At 41.2% G+C, this 27,978-nt stretch overlaps 1 protein-coding gene across 1 annotated transcript in view; it reads left to right on the forward strand.

The window, feature by feature from the left end:
- The window catches only part of LOC124777755 (cytochrome b5 reductase 4), a 335,055-nt gene that overhangs the window by 179,335 nt on the left and 127,742 nt on the right, over positions 1-27,978 (forward strand). Inside the window, exon 3 of the mRNA XM_047253257.1 lies at positions 22,086-22,256. Coding sequence (XP_047109213.1) covers positions 22,086-22,256 — 171 coding nt within the window. The remainder of the gene's footprint in view (positions 1-22,085; positions 22,257-27,978) is intronic.

Consider the following 27,978-nt stretch of genomic DNA (forward strand, 5'->3'; position numbering starts at 1 on the left):
CTTTCATCAATTAAATTCAATATTTCTTCTGTTACCCAAGGATTTCTACTAGCCCTCGTCTTTTTACCTACTTGATCCTCTGCTGCCTTCACTACTTCATCCCTCAAAGCTACCCATTCTTCTTCTACTGTATTTCTTTCCCCCATTTCTGTCAATTGTTCTCTTATGCTCTCCCTGAGACACTGTACAACCTCTGGTTCTTTCAGTTTATCCAGGTCCCATCTCCTTAAATTCCCACCTTTTTGCAGTTTCTTCAGTTTTATTGCAGTATGTACTCGTTAACTGAAGTCTACAAGTCATTCACGGTGGTCCGTATATTCGTTATTGAAGAGAGTAACGTTCTCCCATGTGAATCTTCTTTGAGAACCACAACAGGAATTAGAAGATTATGGCGCTTACTTGCGTGTGAACACACACACTTACTGTAAACTGTTAAAGCTTGTAACCCCAGAGAGAGGAGATAGTGTCACGAGGGCGGTTATACTTGACTGGAGCGTTAAGGGTTTCAACGACTGGCTGGAGCTACAAGGACCTTGAATATGCAGAAAATATTTTACGGATAGATTAGTGTGTGCATACTTTTAGGTATCATTCCCGGTGTTAGCAAAGTATTTAGAAATTTCTGGTAAGCTCGAGGAATTGTCTGTCTTCATTATACAGGATGTATCAAAAAGAATCATCCGACTTGGCATGGCTACATTTCTGAAACTAGTAAACATATGCAATGAATTTTGTTTTTTGATGAACGGGCAACTCAAAAAGTTTTTTCATACCTTTTCAAAGGTGTTAAATATGCCACCCTTGAGATGCACGGCGTATTTCAATGCGGTATTCAAATTTTTCCCACACTACAGTGAGCATGTCTTGAGTTACAGCTACCACAGCTGCTGTCATGCGATGTCTCAGTTCATTTATTGTTGTTGGTAATGGAGGCACATAAATATTCTTTTATAAACCCCACAAGAAATAATTACATAGTCAGGTCCGGTGACCTTGGAGGCCAGTAATGTAAGGCTTGTAAGGCTGTATCATTTGGTCCTTTGCGACCACCGAGCCATCGTTCAGTAATTCTTTTATTTACAAATTTCCGCACTTGATGCCAGTGTGGCTGTGCCTCATCCTGTTAGTAAATGTAGTCATTCGAATCAGTCTCCAACTGTGGGAAAAGAAAGCACTCAAGCATATCGAGATTTGTGATTCCTGTAACAGTGTTCTCGGCAAAGAAAAATGGACCACATATTTTGCCGTGAAACTGCACAGAACACATTAAATTTTGAAGAGTCCCTCAGACTGGCAGCAGAGCTAAATATGAGCGATAAGAACTGACATGCGTCTACATGCACAGACTTGTCGGCAGTCTTGTATGTACACAAAGTTCCAGCCCATGACCCTTTTGCGACTTTGTCAAACTTCATTTAGTTCATGCAAAACTGTTAAACTTCCTTTATACGTATCATTTTATTTGACAAATCTGGCATGATCGTGCAACACTGATGGGGAAACGTGACGTGTAGACCAGCCTTAGAAAGACACAGATACTAACGATGAGTTGGGCTGAATGAGTGAGAATGAGTATGGGCGACTTGCAGTGATGGATTAATGGGTGTGAGCGAGTTACTGTTTGGAGAGCTTGTGGGAGTGAGGGGTGAGCTGCAAGTTAAAAAGAGCGCGAATATGTTCGCATGCCAAAGTTTTTGGGAAAATTAAAAAAGGTGCTGAGAAAGGTAGAATGAGGCAGCTGGTACTCCAGCTTCAGCGTGTTTGTCTCTTTGTGTTCCCGTAGGAGCATTTGTCCATTGTTTTTTTTTTTATGTATATACAATGAGGTGACAAAAGTCATGGGATACCTCTCAATATCGTGTCAGACCTCTTTCTGCCCTGCGTAGTGCAGCAACTCGACGTGGCATGGGCTCAACAAGTCGTTGAAAGTCCCAGCAGAAATATTCAGCCGTGCTGCTTCTGCAGCCGGCCATAACTGAGGGGCCCAGTGGTAAACGGGTACGTGCCACCAGAGAATGTTGTCAGGAAATGGGAATTAAGGGAATATTATTTTGTATAGTAATGTGAACTCCCGTTGTGATACCAGCAGTTGTTACAGCAACTAGATGGTGTTTTGCAAATACTATCAAATACTTAAGCCACGTTATTACAATTTAAAGTGCTGAAAATGAAATCCTTGTCATGTAGACACATTACGTCATTAATAGTCATCATCAGTGTTTTCCTGATCCATTGTATCATCACTTTTCAATGACTGATAAAAACTTGAATATATTGGAGGCACAAATTGCAGTAAGCTTTGAAGGTCCTTGAACTTTTATGCCTTAATTTGACGTCCATTTGGATACTTAGGAACTAACTGGCAGTCTGCAGGCTTCGCAAATCGTCCACTACTCTTCTATAAACTAACTCGCACAGGTTTCTAAGTTTGATTGTGTGAATATTTGATATATACATAATGTTCACCGCTCACTAATCCAAGCACCATTGCGTTTCTGATGTCAGCAGGGTTTTTGTCAACAGTAACGTTACGTTTGACGATATTGTTCATTGTAGACGACGAAGACACGAAGTCGTCGTTCTTCATTTCAACCACAATTAATGGGTTCTTTTGCTTGCTCTTTCTTATAAGTTCAACCCATTTTGCTGGAGTGTACACAGCCTCTCTCTTTCTTTTCAGCTTCTCAGTAACTCCAAAATCCCTGTCACATGGCAGGAACGTGTGACTACGGAGGAGAAATTTGTGCTCAACAACATCAAAACATTTATCAAGGAGGTAACAACCACAGAGCTAGGATTATATAAATTTTATGTTGTACAATACACGAATCAGAATAAATGATGAGCCTTCTGTGACGTACTTCCTTCATTGTGTCTAAAGCCTTTAAAACGCGGCTAGCTACTTCATCGGCCCCTCTAGATCTAACATTCTCGGACCAGACGCACATGACAGCCTTCTCATCACTACAACGGTGGACACACAAATTATATGTCAAAAGTTCTCTTATTTTAAAAAAATAAAAAAAACTGTTTCCGTTGAAATGTATGGTGTTGGCAGTGGTTGTTGTAAGCCCATGCACAAAACGAGTGCATCACTACCATCCTGTTGTGACTAATTTGAGTCACTTTTCAGAGCACTATACGCAGCTTCAGCTTTCTCAAGGTATAGTTTGATGTCTGTGGATTCGGTGTTCTTATGTGCCTTAGCAGAATCACAAATACGACATGTATCACTCGGCGACAATTTAAAAACAATATTATATTCCGTGTGGAAAATGGTTTTATTCACATGTTGATTCACTGGGACTTACTCTGAATTTCTAAGATCTTCACAGTACAAACGATACATTCCAGCAATCGAGTGAACAGAGGTTATGTAGGGCTTGTTCGGATTCTCCTTTCTACTATAATGTGGTGTGTATCTTGGAAACATTTCGATGTGATTTCACACCTTATTTTTTTTCTTTCGTTATCAGTGGCATGAGGCCTGTTAGAATGCTTGCCTCTTCTATCCTGTCTAGGTGTATGTACAGATACATGTGTTGTAGATTCATGACTCTCACAAGGGAACATCCCCATCGCACCCCCCTCAGATTTAGTTATAAGTTGGCACAGTGGATAGGCCTTGAAAAACTGAACACAGAACAATCGAGAAAACAGGAAGAAGTTGTGTGGAACTATGAAAAAATAAGCAAAATATACAAACTGGGTCGTCCATGCCTAAGATAGGCAATGTTAAGGGCAATGTGAGCCGAGGAGCGCCGTGGTCCCGTGGTTAGCGTGAACAGCTGCGGAACGAGAGGTCTTTAATTCGAATCTGCCCTCGGCTGAAAATTTTTCTTTCTTTATTTTCGCAAAGTTGTGATCTGTCCGTTCGTTCATTGACGTCTCTGTTCACTGTAATAAGTTTAGTGTCTGTGTTTTCGACAGCACCGCGAAACCGTGCGATTAGTTGACGAAAGGACGTGTCTCTCCAATGGGAACCGAAAACATTTGATCGCAAGGTCATAGGTCAACCGATTCCTCCACAGGAAAACACGTCTGATATATTCTATACGAGACTGGTGACAGCATGTGCGTCACATGACAGGAATATGTTGTCGACCCACCTAACTAGTACACTTGGCGAATGCGTAAAAAGATTCTTCTACCTTGCCCGATTTAGGTTTTCTTGTGGATGTAATAATCACTCCAAAAAAAGTGATGAAAACATAAGGGTTTGTCACATAAACTGGAAATAAAAAGTTAAAATTTTCGGTCGAGGGAAGATTTGAACCAAAGACCTCTAGTTCCGCAGCTGTTCACGCTAAACACGGGACCACGGCTCTCCTCGTCTCACACTGCCCTTAATATTGCCTAATTGCATATGGACGACCCAGTTTGTATATTTTGCTTATTTTTTCATGGTTCCACACAACTTCTTCCTGTTTTCTCGATCGATCTGTGTTCAGTTTTTCAAGGCCTATCCACTGTGCCAACTTATAACTAAATCTGAGGGGGGTGCGATGGGGAGGTTCCCTTGTCAGTGTCACATTCTTCATTGCTACTGACACCTCAAACGTTTAACAGAAGTGAAGGCAATCCTTCAACCTCAGTAACTTGAATAGGGGCGGGGGGACTAAGAATGTAATGGAATAACTGATTAACAATTCGCTACTTAAATAATTAAAAGGAAAATTTTGAAAGAGTGATTGAAGAAAATTGGAAGGTAAACATATCCTGAGTGAACTTTAACTGGCTCTAATATAAACATATCTTCAATATTCAGTACACATATTTAGCATTTAACATTCATAAATTTACGTACATCCTTTTCTTGGTTCAAATGGCTCTGAGCACTATGGGACTTAACATCTGAGGTCATAAGTCCCCTAGAACTGAGAACTACTTAAACGTAACTAACCTAAGGACATCACAGACATCCATGCCCGAGGCAGGTTTCGAACCTGCAACCTTAGCGGTCGCGCAAATCCAGACTGAAGCGCCTGGAACCGCTCGGCCACACTGGCCGGCTCCGCGCCACACTCGAACCCTGCTATCAGCTTTTACGAAGTGAGGTCAGAATGCATCTGACGAGACCACAGTTTTCCAATCGTCGAGGGACCAACCTAAATGGCGCTGTCATAGACCATTGACGACAAATTTCGCAGCAGTGCCCTAACGGATATGTTTTGCGGTTATTTCACGCAGTGTTGTTTGTCTGCTAGCACCACAAATCTGCACAAACGCCGCTGCTCTCGGCCGTTAAGTGAAGGGCGTCCGCCACTGCGCTTTCGTGGTGAGATGTAATACCTGAAATTTTGTGTTTTCGACACGCTCTTGACACTGTGGATCTCAGAATATTGAATTCCCTGACGATTTCCGAAATGGAATGTCCCATGCGTCTAGCTCCAACTACCATTTAGCGTCAGAAGTCTGTTAATTCCGGTCGTGCGGCCATAATCACGTAGGAAACCTTTTCACATAATCACCCCAGTACAAATGTCAGCTCCGCCTATGCACTATCCTTTTATACCTCGTGTACGCGATATTACCGCAATCTGTATAAGTGCACATTGTTATCCCATGACTTTTGTCACCTGAGCGTATGATTTGTTACAAATTTTATAAACTGTTAATATACATTTTGCACTCTCTTAACTGCAGAAAAGAAACTACTATCATGAAAACATTTATTCTTTTTATTCTACGTCAACCCCATTTATTATCCTGCAGTGTTTTCCAACAAACGTTTTTATGTGCTTTAAATGCAGCTCACCCAATGCGAGCTGCGTATACTTCAATTACTTACTATTCAACAGCATAAATTAATAAAGTTCGCGCCATATTCCCGCTTGACATAACCTTCTCAGAGTATGACTTTCGTCCGAAATATTTCATAGTAGTCTTCCGAAAATGAAAGTTCGTACAACCCTGTAAGTTCGAGGGATGTCGGAAATATTTCAGTGTCTAACTACAGTTGAACACATTCAAATGTCTCGCAGCTTAGCGGGCTTCTAGAATGCCTCCAAGCTCTCTCTCTCTCTCTCTCTCTCTCTCTCTCTCTCTCTCTCTCTCTCACACACACACACACACACACACACACACACACACACACACACACACACACGGTCACTTCCCCGCTCATTTCCCGACAGATGGCCGGTGAAAGACTTCGTGCTCAAGCGCCCTCATTGAGGGAACTAGATTTGTATTCGTCGGAAATTATTTAGGAATCCTATAGAAACATCTGATGTCAGCTATGGAGCGTAAAACACACTAACTGTAAATACTCTGTGATGTGTTGCTATCGTGTTTGCTGAGATTAAATGTGAGTGAGAAACTACGTTTTGCGTACACGTTCAGTAGTAGGAGAGCAGATTTAATGCAAAATTATATATATCTCTAAGATTTACAAAGAAAATTCACTGGCTTTGGTACAGTATTCTTGAGTTTCAGCCAAAGAATTGAATGGTTTTGACTCAAAATTCAATGATTTATTATATGTATGCACTTAACTCTGTGTATCCACATTGTCTTCTTTCGTTTTGGGTAGTCGAATTTCTTCATAACTGTCTGTGGCACAAGGAGATAAATATGTTACTGTTGTTTGAAGAGGACTCATGTTGAAGTCAAGAAAATTTTACATATGTGCCTGCCATGTAAGTTCACCAAAAACACATCTTGCTAGCAAATAGCAGCAACAATTCACACCAATCAATTGCGAGCATCAAGTCCTGGTGCATGTCAGTATCTTTGCGTCCCGCTGTGGCGTCGTTGGGCTCCATTCTCTTATAGTGGATAGTATTGCGTTTCCATGTGTTGCTGTTGGCTGCTCCCTGGCCTACAGCGTTCATCTTCCATCCGTCAAGTGGGATTGTGCTCTGTGGCTGATGGTGGAAGAGTATTTTTGTTGGCACCACACTCGAGAGATGTTACTTTTGTGACGTCCTTAGGTTAGTTAGGTTTAAGTAGTTCTAAGTTCTAGGGGACTGATGACCATAGATGTTCACTCCCATAGTGCTCAGCGCCATTTTTGTTACTTTTGTCACAAGCATTTGCAGCGTTCTTAGTGGTTGCGATTCACTTTGTCAATTCGTGTAAATGTGTTTGGTTCTGAACTGTGGTAGATACAAGGTGGATGCGGGCTTGCTATTGACTAATTTGATTTGTTTAATACATGAAATGTATTTGCAGTTGCGAATGTGGATAACCATCAGCTGTATAATGGAATGACGGCAATGAAAATTTGTGCTGGACTGGGACTCAAACTCGGATTTCCTGCTTATCATGAGCGTTCGCCTTACCATTAGGCTATCTGAGCATGATTCAGCGCTTGACCCAAACTTCCATGTCATCAACCATGTTTCTGCAACCTACACTTGTACATCCATTACGTATAGTCCCGTACAGGGAAGATATTATACTTGAAAGTCACATGCCTGTGTTATTCCGAATAACAGTGGGATGTTCCTCTGGACCTACATGCATGTCCGACGGAAGAGGCACTGTGGAGACTACAGCCACTATGAAATATACGAAATGTATTCGTAGTTATGAATATGCAAAACCGTCAGCTGAATAATGGAATGAGGACAATGTCTCCCATTTACGGGAATACATATAATGGAGTACAGGCTATAGACACATCGATGACGACGTTGGAATTATCCTTGGGTGCGTGCATGCATGCATACATGCAATTTTGGAATAACACAGGCACTTAGATATATCGGAATTATTTAACTGCTGCCACGCATTAATTTTTTGTGGTGAGTAGTACCTGAGGACTGCGTATCTTCAGGTTTTTGAATTTCCTTGCAGATGTTGGTGAGGGCTATTTTTCATTTTATGCGTGAGCACGCTTTCCACATTTTCAAATTTCTCCACCATTTTAACTGAGGTCACATTGGATGTGACTGCAGTGCCACCAACAACATACTTGTAGTGGAAAATGTTGCACTTGATGTTGTATTCGAGTCGGCAACAAGCATTTAGTTTCCTGCAGTGGCTGTGTGTCACTGACTGTGGTGGTGCAGACAGGCTGTGGCACAGTGGTCTATGCTGAAGGGACTCGTCACGTATTTTTTATTTAAATACAAATGCAGTTGTTGCTATCCTATACCAGTGGTGATGGTAACAGCACAAGTGGGCTGAAACTGAATTGGGGGAAACAGTTCAAGCATTAAGTATGAGCATAGCTCAAGTGAACTTAGGACATGTCAGCTCTTCTGGTCCAAACTTAGGGTGGCAATTGTTTGAACTGAGGTGAGGGAGATTGCTTAAATTCGCAAGCTGTGATGTCAGAGAGGTGAGGGAAATTGTTTAAATGTTATTTTAAACTGGGTTGTTTGAATTTCCTACCATTTTAAACTTAGCATAAGTCATTTGTCATAGGAGAGGGGAAACCAATGATTAGGGTTCCCTGCCATAGGGCAATGAGCCTATGATGTCAGAGAGGTGGAGAATTCTGACAACCATGCAGACTGCGCCAGTGTCCTCTGGCTCGCCATCTTGGGCTCTGTACTTAGCGCTTCGATTTCCCATCACTTGGATATTTGCTAAACTTGGATTTATTTTTAAATTTCCCCACCAATTTACGCTTAGGACAGTAGGGCTGTGAGCTATGACATCAGCGGGGTTAGGGGAAAACATTGTATCATAAGTGGTTGTTTTGAATTCCTGCAGTTTTTTTAATTTCTTTCTACTTTAAACTAGGGTTGTAGGCTTACGATATGAGAGTGGATGAGGAGAAATGAGGAAAGTCTTAGCTTTCAGTGAAAGGGAAAAATGTTGCGTATCTAGGTGCTCTTCTTTCATGAAAAGATTTAAGTCAGTATTACACTGGTCGGATGGATCTGAAATTTTTTATGGCTACTGACTTAAAAATGCCCCATACCTCCAGGTCTAGGCGCTCCCCCCCCCCCCCCCTCTCCGCCCCTACAGACTATCGTATGGACCTCCTTGCGGGACAGGGGTGCGTATTTATTGTCCAGATAAGCTTGGTGCCCCGGCCTCTCAGGATATTGGCATCGCGCCCAGAGTCCATCCTTCTGGCTGCTGTTCCCTGCAGCTATACAGAAAAGTGCAGAATATTTCAGCCGCACACGTATCTGCGAGAAGAGAACCTCACAGTGGAATATATTCATGTATGGAATGTAAAAATGTTACATCAGCAATATTTGGTAAGCAAGCTTCTGTTTTCCAATATCTCACCTGACCATTTTACCCTTAATAAAATCTATATTATCGTTTGAAAAACCATACTCGCACATTTTCATGATATGACGTATTCCCATTAGTGGAGTAGTGAAATGCTACATTTGTTTGAAGCTTTGTGAGGTGAACCGCTTTATGTTTTTAAAAGTGAAGGGCTACTTGTCAGATTTTTAGCAAGACGATTTTTTTATTTCAAATGTAGCAGCAAGTTAAAGGTTCTTTATGTTCATAATAGTAAGGAAAAACACATTTTAAGGCACTTCGTGCTGTTGTTTCAAAATGGTCGTTTTTGGAAGGAAAGAAAATAAAATAAAAGTTGGATTGCAATGTCATTGGAGACTTACATATAACAAGCTCCAATTGAACGATAGTAGAGGAAGTTATCGGCTGGGCCCTTCCTAAGGAATTCTGCCGTCGTTGTTGTTGTTGTTCCTTTAATCCGCTGAATGACTACGAACCCTGTCTTGTGTCTTAAGGATTGTTTCAATGTCAGAAAGGAAGTAACCAACATTTGAAACCGGTAATGTGACTTATGATGGATGGATGGATGGATGGATGGATGGATCGATCAGGGTTGCCTCGTTAAAGCAGCCGTTCATTCTTGCACATGTTTGAAGTGTTTTAGGGAAACGCCAGAAAACTTAAATTTAAAACTGAAATTACTTTTAGGATTTAACCTTCGTAAATCACCCCAGCCAGGCAAACTCACCTAAATAGTAATTCTGAAGTTATTGCAGAACCTACGCAAACAAAATTTTCTTGTGATAGACCTGCCAGTGGTTTGTTGACTCATTAATTTCATTACAGATCACATAACTCAATATTTTTCTAACAAAGCCATCTCTGCATTAGGTTTTCGAAATTTTATTCTCTAGACTTTTGAAAGTAGACCTAAGGATATACAGGATGTCCATAAATTATCTTTACAACGTGAGACTTGAATACTTTTAAAACTATACTAGGTATTAACAAATAGTTTGCAACAAGATATCTCATTTAGTTTTGTTTTCGTATTCATACACATCAATGCGTGCACCCCTAGGTGGCACGGATAATGTCTGTGTCTAATCGGAATTCCATTTCTCTCCTCTTTTACGGTTAAAGATCTCAGTGATGAAACGTTTAAACGCATTGCGAATGCTTGCCTACAAGGAATGTAGATCTCTAACTTTAGTTAGGTACACCAGGTCCTTTACAAAACCCCACAGGAAGAAGTCTGGTAATGTGAGGGTTATGATTCAGTTGGGTATCAGACGACGTCTGTATGGACCAGGCCACACACTGAGCTTTCTCCTGTGGCGTCGACATTTATCATGTTTTTCAGGTTCACTTTTGCGTTAAAATTGCGTCACCTGGGAAGTAAAAAATTTTGAATTATCACATATTAAAAACCATAGTTTAGTTTCGAAGTTATTAACATCGTAAGTTATGAAGATAATTTGTGGACATCCCTAATAAGAAATTCTTGGTGTTTGTCATTCATCAAATCAAAACTACCCCTCAGGGGTCATCCCGAAATGTCGGGCACCTCCCTTGCTGCTCTTGCATAATCAGTTCACATTACGAAACTGATGACCAGTGCGTTATAAGTAGTGTACATATATAATGCCCATCACCTGTATCAAAATGATATAATGATCGTTGGGCCTATAGCAAATAGTTTGAAATGAGTTACGTTCAGGAAACACTAAGATTCTTTGTTTGTATTTCCATATTTCCACCAAGAATTTGATTGCATCCCCCCCCCCCCCCCCCCCGACCGCTGTCACCGCCTCTCTCTTTCTCTCTCTCTCTCTCTCTCTCTCTCTCTCTCTCTCTCTCTCTCAGGCGCAGATTTCACGTTCGTGGAGCAAATTACAGAATGAAAAGCCGTTGGCGTTAAGAAATGACCGTCTGCTGAACAATTTGACAGCTGGCGCGTCTGGGTTAGGTTTAGAGCGTTTGAGAAGGCTGTTTATTTTCACTCTGCGAACCATTTCCTTGCGTAGGAAGTTGTTGATCATTTCCAAAACCGAGATACTTGCAGCTGCTGCTCGGTGTTCGGTAGAAATCGCGTTTTGCGGTGGACCCCCTACTCCAACGCGTAATATTTCCTTGTTAAAAAGCCTTTGAGAACAAAGTTGTTTGTCTTGTGTTTTTTATTTCCTCCTACCTTCGGACGATTTATTTATTTCGTCGGGACACACTTACGTCATCGCGATTATAGTATTCTCAGATTTTTTTTCTTTTGATGGTTCTGGAAATTTATTTGGTTGTGGTGTGATCGTGCACAAAGAGGCGATGAAATTATTTTATATGATATAGCATCAATATATTACACAGTTCAAAAGTAGCTTGTTAAAGTTTCAACAACATATATGTGTATACACACACACACACACACACACACACACACACACACACACACGCGCGCTCACTCACTCACTCATTGACTAAATTTGTATGTAGTGCTTCCTAGCTCCAAGGCCTGCATAATGTGCAAAAATAGCAGATGTTGGTACGAGGTATGGTAAAAATGCAAGAACGGAAAACACTTAACGTTTAGCCATTGTCTAGCTATCTCCTCACCGCGACGTCTGAGCTCTAATCAAGCGACCAATGAAACGTCGGGACTGAAAGGCCAGTCAAAAGGACGGTTTCACCCGCGGGCAGGCTTAAATTTGTAAACTGAGTTACATGTGCGTTGTACTCTCGCTTTGTTTTTACCTGTTTGAAGCTCGCAGGAAATTCACTTTAAGCTGTGCTCTTAGGTTCCTGCCTAACCACATCCTTCGAATTCGCGACATATTCGGAAATAATCAATCAAGTATTTGTGACAAACGAGAAATATAAACGTCATTACTGCTCGTTTCACTCGCTGAAATTGTAGCTGTTGAGTCATACTTTACGGCAATATTTGGCCGCAATAACATTGCCTTCAATATTGCTACAGTGTGGCTAGTAGACGGCAAATTTGCGGTATGACTGGACAGTGCTGCTCATGTCACAGGTTTGTTGCAGGTATTTGCCGACATATTGCTGGGAGTTTGCAGGTATTGTCTGCCGAGGGTGGCGAATATTTCGTATTGCAGGACAAAATGTGTATCTTTCCTTGCCTGTAAACGGTTCTCTCTCGCTCTCACCTTTGTTTCCTACTTCTCTACCGACAGTGTTACAATCAAAAGTGTGAGCAAAAACAGTATGTGTGTCCAACAATGGAGAATAGGACTAACGAGAGGACTATGAATGTTATAAATGCAGTTCGTTTGCAACCAGAGCTATCTGTAAAAACATTTGACAAGCTGAAACTTCCTGACAAATTAAAACTATGTGCCGGTCCGAGACTCGAACTCGGGACCTTTGGCTTTCGCGGGCATGTGCTCTATCGACTGAGCTACCCAAGCACGATTCACGACTCTTCCTCACAACATATACTATCGCCAGTACATCATCTCCGACCTACCAAACTGTACAGAGGCTCTCCAGCGAAACTTGCAGAACTAGTACTCGTGGAAAAAAGGATATTGCGGGCACATGGCTTAGCCACATCCTGGGGGATGTTTCCAGAATGAAATTTTCACTCCGCAGTGGTGTGTGTGTGTGTGTGTGTGTGTGTGTGTGTGCGCTAATATGAAACATCCTTGGCTAGCTCAGTCGGTAGCACTAGCTCACGAAAGGCAAAGGTCCCGAGTTAGAGTCTCAGTCCAGCACATAGTTTTAATCTGCTAGGAAGTTTCATATCAGTGCACATTCCGCCGCAGAGTGAAAATTACATTGTGGAATTTGACAAGCAGTTGTCAATGAGCTCGGAGTCACGCTTGATGAAGCATACAGGAAAGTCCGAAGTCTTCGAACCTGTGCTAAATGCGAGGCAGAAAAACTGCATAAGAAGAATGGAGGCGCGTGTGGCTCTTCATCCACACGGTTTGCATCTGATGGCGTGATTTTCATAGCATCTCAAGACATACCTGAAGTAGGAATTGGCAGTGTAAACAATGGTGTGTGTCGATGAACAAAAATAATAACGAAAATTGTAATCTTACTTCAAACGTTCCTTAATGAAATCTTCCAGTCCTCCTACCAAGGCATTGCATACTTCTGGTAGCAGACGTTATCGATGAATGGTGAACTTGAAAGAGGGACATTTGACTTCTGTACGAATCACCAGGAGCTAAAAGCCGAAAGGTGGTAGTCATTTGTTGTAGCTAGTATACACTCTGTTAGTTCTGTATCGGTTTTAGCAATCAAGGACAGATTACTTGTATGAGATATTCGGAGTCGTATTCCGACATTCGGGCAATATTCTGGAACAGGTGTGTATTCAGCATAAGTTCACTAGTTACATTTTCTGAAGAATTTCACCCACTTAAATAAGAACACAAAGCCGGCTTTCTCTTGTTCTTTCCAACTTGATTCCTCGTGTAATGCGAAAGTAATTGGGCCGCAATGACTTCACTAGTTCGCCATTCGTCCATTTTGTGGTAATAGTGTAGCCCCTTGCAAAAACTTCCGGCTCAGCAATGTATTGCCGTATACACCGCTGGGAAATAGTGGTCGATAACGTTATAGTTGTTGTACATATGGCTGCAATTAGTGCGTCAACATTGTCGCAGATGATCGGACAACTTTTTCGTATCTTATTCTTCAGTGATAGGAGATATATATTAGGAGATCCATTTCATGTGGTGCAAACAGAAAGCCTCCACCAACTGCCGCCTTCCTTGCATCCAGCATCCATTGATAGTGGCCCTGTGTCTGTGCTAATTTCTGCCCATTGTGATTTGTAGTGAAATATGTGGATTAATGGCTTCTCTACCCCATATCAAAGATATGGTTCTGAGTGCTATGGCTGCTCACCAGTTATACACTGGCAGAAAAAAAATTGCAACACGAAATGATCATTCATATAGAGTAACGATATTTCAGGAATACGTTTATCTAGGTAACATATTTAAGTGATTAACATTGCAAGATTATAGGTTAATGTGGCCGTGAGAAGCCTTTGCATATGTAAAATGCTGGTACATTAACAACTGGTGTAACTGCCAGAATATTGAATGCAAGCACGTGAAGGTGCATGTTTAGAGTTATGTGGGTGTCAGATGCCAGTTTGTGGGATGACATCCCATGCCTTGTTGTACTTGGTCAGTCCACACAGGGACGATTAATGCTGTTTGTGGATGATGCTAGAGTTGTCGCCCGGTGATGTCCCACATGTCCTCGAATGGAGACAGATCTGGTGATCGGGCAGGCCAAGGCAACATGTTGAGTCTATGTGGTGGATATTGGGTTACAACAGTGATATGTGGGTGACTGTTGTCCTGTTGGAAACACCACCCCCTCCCTCCCCCAGAATTCTGCTCATGAATGGCAAGTCACAGGTTCAAACCACTAGACTGACCTACAACTCTGCAGTGAGGGTGAATGGGATAATTAAGAGTGTGCTCCTGTTGTCACACAAAATTGTGCCCCAGACCATAACCCCAGGGTAGGTCCTGTGTGTCTAGCATCCAGATGGGTTGTCTGCAGGCTGTCAACTGGCCTCCTCCTAACCAACACACAGCCATTGCTGGCTCCGATGCAGAACCACCTTTCATCAGGAAACATAATGGACCTCCACCCTGCCCTCCAATGAGCTCTCACTTGCCACCAGTGATGTCACAATTGGCAGTGGTTTGGGGTCAGTGGGATGCATGCCACTTGGTGGCTTTGGGCTGTCTTTGAAGTAACCAGTTTGTAACAATTTGTTGTCATTGTGGTACTTACTGCTGCTCAAATTGCCGCTGCAAAGCAGTATGATGCATCAGAGCCCACATCAAACATGATGGTCTTCTCTCTTGGTAGCGCCATGTGGCCATCCGGAGCCCAGTCCTTGTACAACTGTACATTCTCTTGACCACCACTGCAAGTAGTCATGTACAGTGGCAACATTCGTGTCAAGTCTTTCTGCAGTATTGCAGAAAGAGCATAAAGCTTCTCACAGCCCCATTACATGACTCAGTGGCTTGTTGATAATCGCATCTTTGTTTCCTCAAAGGCATTATTGACTAAAATCAGCTCACCACATCCAGTCTCAAAGGTAACTAATGCCCAGACCATTACAGCATGTATTTAAAACAAACCTGATTTGCATCCTCATAGTGGCATTGCTAGTGCCACTCTTAGGCAAGTGTCACGGAATTGGAGTAGACATCATCTTTCAAATGTAGAAGCATACCTACCAACTTTCATTTGTGTCACACAACTCTTCCTTGGTGTTGCGTTTTTTCTTTTGTCATTGTATTTGTGTGACATTGAACTGGCAAGAGATTTGCTCCTCTAAGCCCCGTATATGTGGCATTGCCCTGGCAGCTGACTTAGATAGTCAATTCTCTTTGAATTAAGATACTCAAAGTATGCCTGTGCCTTAGTGTCATTTGAATTGCTCAATTTTTGTAAGATCTTGCAGATCTTGGAAAGACGTCATTTGTATGTCTTAAGCGTATATACTGTACTCAACTGTCTCACTGACAGCTAGTACATGCTCTGATAACATCGAGTTAACCGGTAGGTCATAATGCTGTACAATGGCTTACCTGATCATATGTGTCTGGACACACAGTACTAGACATTAATATGGGGTGTGTCCATTCTTCATGTATGTGATGGCCTGAACTCTATTGAGGATGCTTTCGATGAGGTGTGCGAGTGTTTGTGGAGATATGGGAGCCCATTCTTCCACAAGAGCCAAAACCAGGGAAGGTAGTGATTTTGGATGCTTGGGTCTGGAGTGAAATCGTTCTGATTCATTCCAAAGGTGACCCGTTGGGTTCAGGTTTGGACTCTGATCATGTCAGTCCATTACAGGGATCTTACTGTCCACAGACCATCGCCTCACAGATGCTGCTATATGACAGGGTGCTTTGTCATGCAGTTGCAATGAACCATCTTTCCAGATTGTTACTCTACTGTACGAAGTACCCAATACTGTAAAATGTGCTTGTATCCTTCTGTATTTATGTTTTCTTAAGTGCAATAAGGGCACTTCAGACTAACAACAAAAACAGCTCCATACTGTAACATCACCTCCTCCATACTTTGTTGTTGAATAGGTTTGTTAAATAATAAAATGTACTAAATGTTATAACACAGAAATGATTATGTGCTCATAATAAAATTCATGTATACTCAGCATATTCATTATTTTATTTAGTGCTAATATTGTGAACACAGGTCTGCAGACCATGGCTATGAAAATGAAATGATGTATAGTGTTACTGGATAGGATACCCCATCTGGGACTGGTCGGCCACCTGGTGCAAGTCTTTCTTTTTGAAGCCACTTTTGCAACTTGGTGTGTTGATGAAGGTGGGAGAAAATGGTTGGGACAACACAAACGCCCAGTCCCTGAGTGAAAAAAATCTCTGACCTGACAAGGAATTAAACCCAGGACTCTGTGATCTAGAGGCACTGACACTAACCAATGGACCATGAACTGCGGACATGCGAATATTTAAGTGGGAATAGTGCTATTCATTTTAGTCATTTCTGGCTGTTGTTGGGAAAGTCAGTGTTTGTTACTTTTCCCATGGTGGAGGCCCTATCCATTTCTGTCTTGCCTTCCTCAAATCCATGTGATCTGCTGGATCTACTTGTGGACTGTGTCAGATTTGCTGCTGGCAGCAGGTACAGTCAGCCCATGAAGGGGAGCTTTTATAACACTATTTAATAATTTCATGTTGTCCATATTTTATTTTAGTATTGTCGCCATTACTCATCGTGACAAAAGTAGTGTTAAGATTAAACAGCTAGTGGTCTTTCGGCTGGAGTTTCTGATCCTTGATCATGGAGTCCTGGGTTCTATTCCCAGTCAGGTTGGATTTTCCCCACTCGGGACTGTTGCTGGATGGGGTCTCCTGGTCAACAAAGTCATAAGCACATTTCATTTCATTTTGATGATATACAAGTGTGGCAGTGGGAAAAGCTAGCCTTAACTAAATTTGAATTAGTTTGTTCCATTGCTGTGATATTTAAAGTGCCTCTGGTGTCTTCATATGACAATTTCACACTGTGGAACAAAATTTCTAGGGTATTATTCCAACCATATTCTGATCTGTGCACAGTGTCTGTCATTACGGTCATTTCCTCTCTCTGTGTTTCTCAACTGGTAACTGTGTGGGAAACTTGAGCAACTCCAGCTGCTGAGGCCACTTGCATGGTATTATCTGGCAGCAGCTGTCTGCTCATCTATTGCCGTCATACTAGCAGAAGGCAGGAGATGTTCACCTACAGTACTCTCACTTCATATTGAACTTAACATGCTAATTGCAATATTAAGTCACACCAAAACCAAGTGCAGAATTTAAAATAATTTTCTCTTACTTGTGCCAGTGCTGCACTCAGAAATTTCTCCAAGAATTTCCAGTGGTCTGTCCAAAGGAATTAGCTTATTCAAGCTCTCCTTTTGCAATGTTATAGCTTAGTCCATTCAAAAACTAATTCTGTCAATCAATTTTGCCTCTCCTTATGTAAAAACATAGTTTCAAAAGGCAAAAATATGTAAACTACTCACCTTGCTAAAAATTAGCCCAAATCTGAACTTCTTGTTAAGAAAATTTATCTTTGCAGCTTCACTGATGCATATAATGAAACTGGCCCTACATGCTACCAAAAAAATTAGTAGTATGAGATGTAATGATAATTAAATGAACACCCTAGCTGCAACCAGGCATTGATATACTTAATTGGGGACATGTTAAAAATGTGTGCCCCGACCGGGACTCGAACGCGGGATCTCTTGCTTACATGGCGGACGTTCTATCCATCTGACAAGGAAAGTACTTGGGCTCGAACAAACACAAATACAGCAAAATCGTGTGAGAAATAATGTAAAGGTCTCTTATTGCACTAGTGATACTCCCGCATCTGCAAAACTCTGCAGTCGTCCGTTAGAGGCCTCTGCGTATGCCATGCCGCATTGCACACTGACCTGCCGGTACGCCAGTCGGGACCAGTAGGGACGGTGCAGTGTGCCTCTGAAGTTACATTTTGTGACATCATGTGTATTGAAGCGTCAGATGGCTCGACGATTGGTAATCAATCCTGCTAATGTATTGTGATTGGTTGAGATGAAGTTACGAGGAACCCTTTTTCGTGAAGATGGTATTGGTGTAGAAGATGAATCATTCGCATGTTTTCTGGTATCTATTATAGAGCAGAAATATGAGCAGAAGTTAGAAACAGATACTGTTGTAACACTAACACATAATGATGATGATAGGGATGATAATGACGAACAACTCATTGCAAAAAGTAGTGCTACGCCAAGTGCGGGAAGAGGCGATGGAAGCAGTGACAGTGAATACCAACCGTCTCCCAAGGAGAAGGTTAAAGTTGCAAGTATCATCACGGCGTTTGATGACAACACACTGGAGAACATGTACGATGATTATTATGTAAGAGGTTTCGACACATACGACAAGCTTCTGAAAAGATACCCTAAACTGAAGTCTAAAAGCAATATTAAAAACATACTGGATTACGTAGCAAAGAAAAGAGAAGGAAATACAGTTTTCAAAGAAAATCATACACTGCTTTTCGAGACCATCAAGGAGCGTGTAATGGCGAAATTCAATGAAGCGCGAGAATGCAGTTCCGCCATTAAGTATTGGCATTTACAACATTGGGAATTGGACGTAGCCAGAAATCTCGGGTGTACAAACTTTACAGCTTCACTAGGATTTATTAGTAATTTGAAAGAGGAGTTTAGGATAACATCATGCCGTATTACTGTGCTCCAAGCACGAAAAGATAAGGTTGGCGAAGAAGAGCTGATTGAAAGAGCTCAAACGTTTGTTGCTGATGTCAATGAGCATATCACGAGAGAAAACATTGATATTAGTTCTGTATGGAACTGTGATCAGAGTCAGTTCAACTATGAACTTTCTTGTGACAGAACACTATCCATGAAAGGGGAGAGAGACACTGTCGCAATGTTGCAATCAGTTAACTGTGCAACACATAGTTACACGATCGATGTTGCTATATCAATGGCTGGATGATTGGCAGACAAACTCTATATTTGCTTCCAAGAATCCAGTTGAAAGTTTGGACCCTGTGTGTCAAGGGAAATGGAAACGTGGTGCCCTCCAAATGTCGTCGTCGATGCAAGTGAGAGTGCGAAGATGACGAAACAACATCTGAAGACGTTTCTTCTGTCAGTTTTGAATCCACATTTGTCGAGAAAGTCATTAGTACTTTGTGACTCCTGATCTGGACATAAGGATGAACGAGTTCTACTGGAAGCATCTGGCGGAAAACATGTAGATTTAAAAATCATTCCGCCTAAAACTACAAAATATGCACAACCTCTGGATGTGTATTTCTTCAGGCAATATAAAATATATGCCAAGAGAATAACATACTTCATTAAACTACGTTCCAGTAATATGCAGTCGAAATTGCACGACAGATTCTTTATCATGAATATGCATTCTGTCATTTACAATCAGTTATCTGCGGGAGTATACAGACCAATGCTTCATTACGCGTGGCAGAACGCTGGCTACGATATTGGTGAACCAGTGAACAACTTCAAAAGTGTCATTGACGTGGCATTCAACACTGATGTTATAGAATGTGCAAATACGCCATGCGATCAACTTGCATTTCTTCACGGTGCGTTTTGCAGTAATTCGTATTGCTCGGAGCATTTTATTGACATATTCCGCATTTACATTTATAGTTAAGATTGCTGCATTGCGTATGGTGTCTACAATTACATCTACAGTGATATCTAGAGCATGACTGCAGAGTTTTGCAGAAAAACGACACCCACCAGCACATTCAGAGGTACATAATGGTCCTGTAACCAAACGTTCATACAGATCTGTTTGTTCGAACCCAAGTACTTTCCTGGTGAACCACCGAGGGCACAGAGGATAGTGCACCCGCAGGGACTTATCCCTTGCACACTCCCCGTGAGATGAACATTCCCAACATGTCCACACCACTACATTCGTAGTGCGCCTAATAGATGTTTGCCCATCATACTCATTACTCGTGGCAGATTAATCTACCAACTATCTGGTTGCAGCTAGGGTGTCCATGTAATTATCATTTCATTCTAGCAAAAGCTGCATGTTCATCAACTGTAACTGTTCTTTCGGGAACAGGTACTACCTTCATATATAGTTAAAATATGGCTTCCCGGCCATTGACCTTCTTGTGCGAACGCACACGCTATGCCCAAACTCTTATGGGGCTTGGTTGATTAATCTGCCACGAGTAATGAGTATGATGGGCAAACATCTATTAGGCATACTACGAATGTAGTGGTGTGGACATGTTGGGAATGTTTGTCTCACGGGGAGCATGCAAGGGCTAAGTCCCTGCAGGTGCACTATCCTCTGTGCCCTCAGTGGCTCAGATGGATAGAGCGTCTGCCATGTTAGCAGGAGATCCCGGGTTCGAGTCTGCGTCGGGGCACACATTTTCAACATATCCCCAATGAAGTATATCAACGCCTGGTTGCAGCTAGGGGGTCCATTTAATTATCATTTCATTCTAGAGAAAGCTGCATGGTCATAAACGGTAACTGTTCTTTCAGGAACAGATACTACCTTCATATATAGTATAACATGTATTTTCCCTGTTAAAAATATTTTATACTACATAGCTTATGTCCCATGGAATAACATTCTAATACATCAACTTGTCCAACAGCAACATTATTTATTGATCCCTTTAATTTGTTCATCTTCCTTTCTCTGTTACCTATTGCTGTCTATATCTTCCCAAAGTTCTCTTGTATTCACTATTTCATTTAGATACATGTTCATTTTTACATTTTATCATTGTATGGGTTTATGTTTCCTATTTCTCACAAATTAGATCTTGTGCCCCTAGATTGCTTTCTACAGCTTTCACCTTTGCTGTTAATGCACTTCCCTCCTCAGTTACGCACTCATTTCTACCCATCAAAACTTCTGGATTATCCTCAATTTGATCTTCCTTTCTCTTAAATCAACATTCCGTCAGACAAAAATTTGTACTGATAAGTGAGTTCACGAATTTTATTGTGAAACTCAGATTCTAAATCCCAGAAAATTCAGTTCTGTTTTATCAAAATCTGACTTCACCTCATCCTCAAATCCGTTCAGTGCAGTCAAAATTAAAGACAATGGATTTCCTACCAGCCATTGACTGTCTACAAACATTTCATCCTTTTGAATTCTAAGACTGCCAGAGTTACTGCCCTCCCAAGCATAGTCAGTCAACAGTTGCTTAGTGTCCTCATCCATGGCTAACGGTCATAATACACACCAAAGGGCAAAGCCTCTGCTGTCTATACTTGAACTGGTAAGGGAGCATTTGCCATATGCCGGCACTTCTGTTTTTCATTAGATATGAAGTCATGCCACAGTCTGCTGCCGATGCGAAGCATTGTTTATTCTAGACTGCCATGTCCTAATCCAGACTTGAAGTGATGTGATGTTTATCCATCATATGATATATTTAGACACATCACCGGCTGACCCTGCGGTCTTTCAGCATGCCTTTGCTGACACTGCTGTGCGATGTGCACAATTGATGTTGCTGCACCCATCATAATTCCAGTGTTTCTGTACACCAATATATGTACCCATACCTAACATCCACAACTGTCTGCGTGCCACAGCGGTATGAAGTTCTAGCTCTCAGCCCCCCTTGCTAACTACTTATTTTCCTACATATGTGGATCAGATAGTCTGTGTGGGATACCAGATCTTAAACCTGAGAAGTCTAACTGTCTGAGGATAAATTTCCACTTCCCCTGAATAGTAGTTAACTGGTAAAATAAATGCAGCCAAGTTATTTTAAGAGAATACACACATAAAATGTAAGGTCAACGCTGGTGATATTTATGCTTTCTGTTGTTTTATTTGCAGGAAATCCACGCAACAAAGTGGCATTGCGGCCTGGTCATTCCCTGATGGACTGGATACGTCTTGGGCAGTCGGGAACCGACCTCACTGGTGTAGGCGGTGTAACACAGGATGTAACTGTTGCTCAATTGGCACAGCACAACACTAAAGACGATGCCTGGATTGCTATTAGAGGTTAATTGATTTTCACTTGTATTGGGGTTTATCACTTGCTTGCTGTTGCTATATGTGTTATGTAAAATGATAAATCTTTCTAAATTAGGTACCACACTTGTGTAATTTGTGTACACCACACTCGTTCAGTGTATGGTTTCTTCTTGTGCTGCCTGCATGTAATAGTAAAAGACAAAAGTGAGTAATCTGTGCACAGATCATTTTGGATATTCACAGAAGATTTTGATCAATATTTACATGCTTGATACAGGCACTTCTTAAAATGGGCTTCATTCATGTCAGTCCTCCACCACACACCATAAATCTTAATTTTTTCATATTTATTAGCTTTTTCGTCATACTACCTCTTTTATTGGGCAACTGCTAATGCAGTTGCATTGCATCCATTTGTCTATTTTTATTTCAGTTCAGTAAACAACATAAAGAGGTAGTGGTATCTTGTCTCAGTGAGGAACATGTAGCTACGGGCAGGAGCCTGTAGAACAACTGTGGTTAAAGTTTGAGAACTGTTGACCATGCACTGTATAGACATATTCCTAGTAAAACAGTTCATGATGGGAGTTGCCCTCCATAGTATACAGTTACTGTAAAGAAACGTAGAGAGAGAGAGAGAGAGAGAGAGAGAGAGAGAGAGAGAGAGAGAGAGAGAGAGAGAGAGAGAGAGACTACTGTATAATAGGTGTAAAACAAAGCATAGGGATAGGGATGTAGATAAAGAGATGCTGAAGGAAACATATGTGGCTGTCAAGAGGGCGATAAATGAGGTCTTCAGCAATTACTGTAGCAGAATATTATCAAAAGATCTGTTACAAAGTCCAAAGAAATTCTGGTAATACAAGAAGGCCAATGTGTTGTTGTTTCAGTCCAAAGAGTGATTGGCTGCAGCTCTCCATGGTACTCTATCCTGTGCAAGCCTCTTCATTGCTGAGTGACTACTGCAACCTACATCCTTCTGAATCTGCGTAGTGTATTCATCTCTTGGTCTCCCTCTATGATGCTTCCCTCCAGTACTGAATTGGTGATCCCTTGATGCCTCAGAATGTGTCCTACCAATCAATCCATTCTGCTAGTCAAGTTGGGCCCCAAATTCCTCTTCGCTCCAATTCTATTCAGTACCTCCTCATTAGTTATGTGATCTATCCTTCTAATCTGCAGCATTCTTCTAAAGCATCACATTTCAAAACCTTGTGTACTCTCCTTGTCTAAACTATTTATCACTATTTCACTTCCATACATGGCTACAGTCCATACAAATACTTCCACAAAGGACTACCTGACACTTAAATCTATATTTGATGTTAACAAATTTCTCTTCTTTAGAAACACTGTCCTTGCCATTGCCGGTCTACATTTTATATCTTCCCTACCATAATCAGTTATTTTGCTGCCCAAATAGCAAAACTCGTCTACTATTTCAAGTGCCTCATTTCCTAATCTAATTCCCTCAGCATCACCCGACTTAATTTGACTACATTCCACTATCCTTATGTTGCTTTTGTTGATGTTCATCTTATATCCTCCTTTCAAGACACTGTCCATTCCGTTCAACTGTTCTTCCAGGTCCTTTGCTGTCTCTGACAGAGTTACAGTCATTGGCAAACCTCAAGGTTTTTATTTCTTCTCCCTGGATTTTAATTCCTACTCCAAATTTTTCTTTTGTTTCCTCCACTGCTTACTCAGTGTACAAATAGAATAACATCAGGGACATGCTACAACCCTGTCTCACCCCCTTCTGAACCACTACTTCCTTTTCATGCCCCTTGACTCTTATAACTGCCATCTGGTTTCTATGCAAATTGTAAATAGCCTTTTGCTCCCTGTATTTGACCCCTGCCACCTTCAGAATTTGAAAGGGATTATTCCAGTCAACATTCTCAAAAGCTTTCGCTAAGTCTACAAATGCTGTAAGCGTAAATTTGCCTTTCCTTTAACCTATCTTCTAAGATATGTCATAGGGTCAGTAGTGCCTTGCGTGTTCCTAGGTTTCTATGTAATCCAAACTGGTTTTCCCAAGGATAGCTTTTACCAGTTTTCCCACTCATCTGTAAAGAATTCATGTTAGTAGTATCGTATTTAGTGTCCAGACACTCATGATGAGACAGGAACTGCAATTGAGGGTAGCATAACAAAAAAAGAAATGTTGAACTCATGTTTTAAAATGTACTTGTTACAGAGGAAAATACGTGATTATTGACCCAGTTCAATTCTTATACCACAGGAAAAATTAGTGAATAGGTATGTGTCAGTGCTGTTGGGATAGAGCTGAAATCATTAAAATTGGACAAATCTCCAGGTTCTGATGGAATTACTATGAGATCCTATACCAGATATATTCACGAGTAGGTCCCTCATTGAACAGTTGTATACCAGCGATCATTCAAACAAAAAAACTGTTCCCAGTGGCTGGAAGAGAGCACATGTCACACCTGAACTGATCAACAAAACTACCATCCACTCTCCTTGACATCCAATTGTTGTAGGATCTTAGAATATTCTGAGCTCAGATGAGGTATCTCTAAGAAAATAACCTCCTTCAAGCCATCCAGCAAGGTTTCTGCAAACATTTATCATGTGAAATGCAGCTCACACATTTTTCACATGGCATACTGAAACCCATCTGTCAAGGCAGTTAGATAGACGCAGTATTTCTTGACTTCTGAAAAGCAGTTGACTCAGTACCACAAAGGATTATTATTGAAAGTAAGGTTATATGAGGTATCAAGCAAAGTTTGTGACTAGATAGTGGACTTTTTTTTCTAAGGAGGATGCAGCATGTAATCATGGAAGGGTGTACAAAGGGAAGGGTGTTGGAATCCATGGCATTCATGTTGTATATTGATGACTTTGCAGGTGGTAGTAAAGGCACGTCAGACCTTTTGCAGTTGATGTGGTTCTCTATAATGAAGTAGTTCTGTCTGTAAAAATCTGCACAAATATTCACTCAGAGCTCGATAAGGTTTCCAGGTGATGCAAATACTGGAAACATTCTCAAATGCAAAATTTTTTACAAGAGAGTAAAAACAAACCATAGAATACTAAGCCTGCAATATCAGTGAATCACAGTTTGAATTATATAGTTGTATCAATTTGCAGCAATGTGAAATGAAATGCTCACATGGGCTCCATCGCAGTTAAAGCAGGTGACAACTTTGGTTCATTTGTCGAATATTAGTTAATGCAACCAGTCTACAAAGAAATATGCTTACAAAACACTGGTGTAGCTCATTTTAGAATATTGCACAGGTGTGTGGGGCCCAAGTCAAGTAAACTAACGGGATATTGAACATATATGGACAAAGAAGGGTAACACCAATGATCACAAGACTGTTTAACCAACAGGAGAGTGTCATGGAGGTCCTGAAAGATGTCAACTGGCAAACACATGAAGATACTCAAACCACCCCGTAATACCTATTTAATAAGTTTCAAGAATCAACTTTGTCATAAATAAACCACAATGCTGTAGATATTGTTTCGGTAGGGACCAGAAAAACAAGATTAGGATAATTAAAGTGGGACAGAGGCATATTAGCCATAATTCTTTTTACAGTTGTAACATTTCTCCTCACTTCTATGACATAGATGAAAATATTGTTTGATGGTGCATTGTACTCTGAATATTAAAGCATTTGCTACCAGTGATAAGAAAATGGTTTTTAACCAGGAAATGATACACTATTTAAGTATTTATTGTCATATACATAACAGTGCCCTTAATTTTTTATTTATTAAATATAATTGGATACATGAAGGGTCAACATTGCAATTATGCTCTTTGCTGTGACACACTGTGCCCACATGCAGCTCAAATCTGCAAAATTATATGTACCTATGGTTTTAAATGATCTGTAATATAAGAGACAGCCCTAAAAGTGCACCATTACTTAAATTTTGTCAGTGGCATAACATGACATGTTAGCAGATTCCTTAGTTTCTTGTTCGTACTATTGTGTCTCCATTATATGTTCTTACCCATTCTGTTGGTATATTAATAGATGCTTGAGAATGGTATAACGCTGAAATTACAACAGCAGAATAAAATCTGCTACAACCACAAGTGGAAAATAGTACAATAGTTCTACTAATAAATAAATGGTGATGACAGAAGTAAAGAGGATATAAAATGTGGATTGCCTGTAGCAAGAAAAGCATTTCTGGGAAAAAACCGTTATATTAATTATAAAATTAAATTATATACCTCGATGGGTGATGAATCCACTGCCTTCAGTGCGAATGAACAATTCCATTCGACATCATGTGGGAATCACACACTAACAAGAATGGAGGACATGAACGGGGCTGTGGATAGGTGGCGCTCAGTGGGAATATGGGTCAACTGGGAGGTGTGCCGAGATAGTCTGTAAAATTGTGATAAACACTATGTTCAGATGGTGCAGTGATTAACTGAACTGCCTTGTAAGCAGGAGATCCTGGGTATGAGTCCCCCCGGTCCAGCACACATTTTCACCCATGACTGCTGATTCCACATAAAATTCCAATGCAGCTGACTTGAATACCTCCCCCCCCCCCCCCCCCCCCCCCCCAATATCAATTTACATAAATTTAAATGTGTGGAATTCTTTTTGTAGAGGTTCATCCTGAGTGTAGTGTTGTATGGACGTGAAATGTGGTCATAAGCTGTTCAGACAAACATAGAACAGAAGCTGTGAGAAGTGTAGAACAAAAGACCACTGAGGTTTAAGTGAATGGCTAAGACAGCTAAGAAGAGGTATTGAATAAAACTGGAGAGAAAACAAATTTATGGCACACGTTGTGTAAAAGAAGAGTTTTATTGATAGGACACATACTGAGGTCACTCAAGGGGGCTCTCCACTCTTTCCATACTGCCATGGATACTAAGTGTGTGAGCTGCAGTACGAAAGTTAGTTCAGGGGTTTTGTGCAGCTGTTGTGACAGGTGGTTTCATTGGGGAAATTGTAGCAGTGTGGGAATTGGGGAAGCAAACGAGACTCTTCCATTCTTTTACAGGGTTTGCTCAAGAGGTAGGATTATAGCTGAGGATTATAGCTGAACAGGAGGAGAAAATTAGAGCCCTTCAGGCTGATTTGGACAGAGCGAGGGAGGAACTGAAGAGGTTAAGGGGGGAAGAGGGTAAACAGTGGTGGGAAGTGGTAGCTGGGAACAGGGGCCACAGAAAGAGGACAGTGTGTGACAGTTTCCCAATTGGCACAACCAATAGATTTGCCTCGCTACCACAGTTAAGTAAAGAAGAGGCTCCAGTAGAAGTAGATGTAGTTAAGATGCAACAGAATCTCACTAGGAAACCAACTGTTTCAAAAAAAAAAAAAAGTAGAAAGTAAGAGGAAAGTTCTGTTGCTAGGTAGCAGCCATGGAAGAGGTGTGGGTCAGATTTTGTAGGAAATATTAGGTGACAGGTACCAGGTCACACAAGTGCACACAAGTGCAAGTCTTAACCAGGTGGTAGAGGATAAAAGTTCCTTGTGCAAGGGTTTCACAAAGCAGGATCATGTGATGATAGTGGGTGGAGTGGGAAACAGTATTGATAGGGACCAGGGCTACAGTATCGAGTGTGACTTGGTGAAAATAGCCTTGGCAACCACCCATACCAATGTTGGGCTGCTGCCTGCTTTCATGTGGCATGATCAGCCCCAGTTGAACCACTCTGTCAGGAGGGTAAATATGGAGTTCGATCAGTTGCGTAGGGCGGCCACTCTGTCAGACATTGGATTGGTTCCTGTCG

This window comes from Schistocerca piceifrons, chromosome 2 (assembly GCF_021461385.2).
Source record: "Schistocerca piceifrons isolate TAMUIC-IGC-003096 chromosome 2, iqSchPice1.1, whole genome shotgun sequence".
NCBI lineage: Eukaryota > Metazoa > Arthropoda > Insecta > Orthoptera > Acrididae > Schistocerca > Schistocerca piceifrons.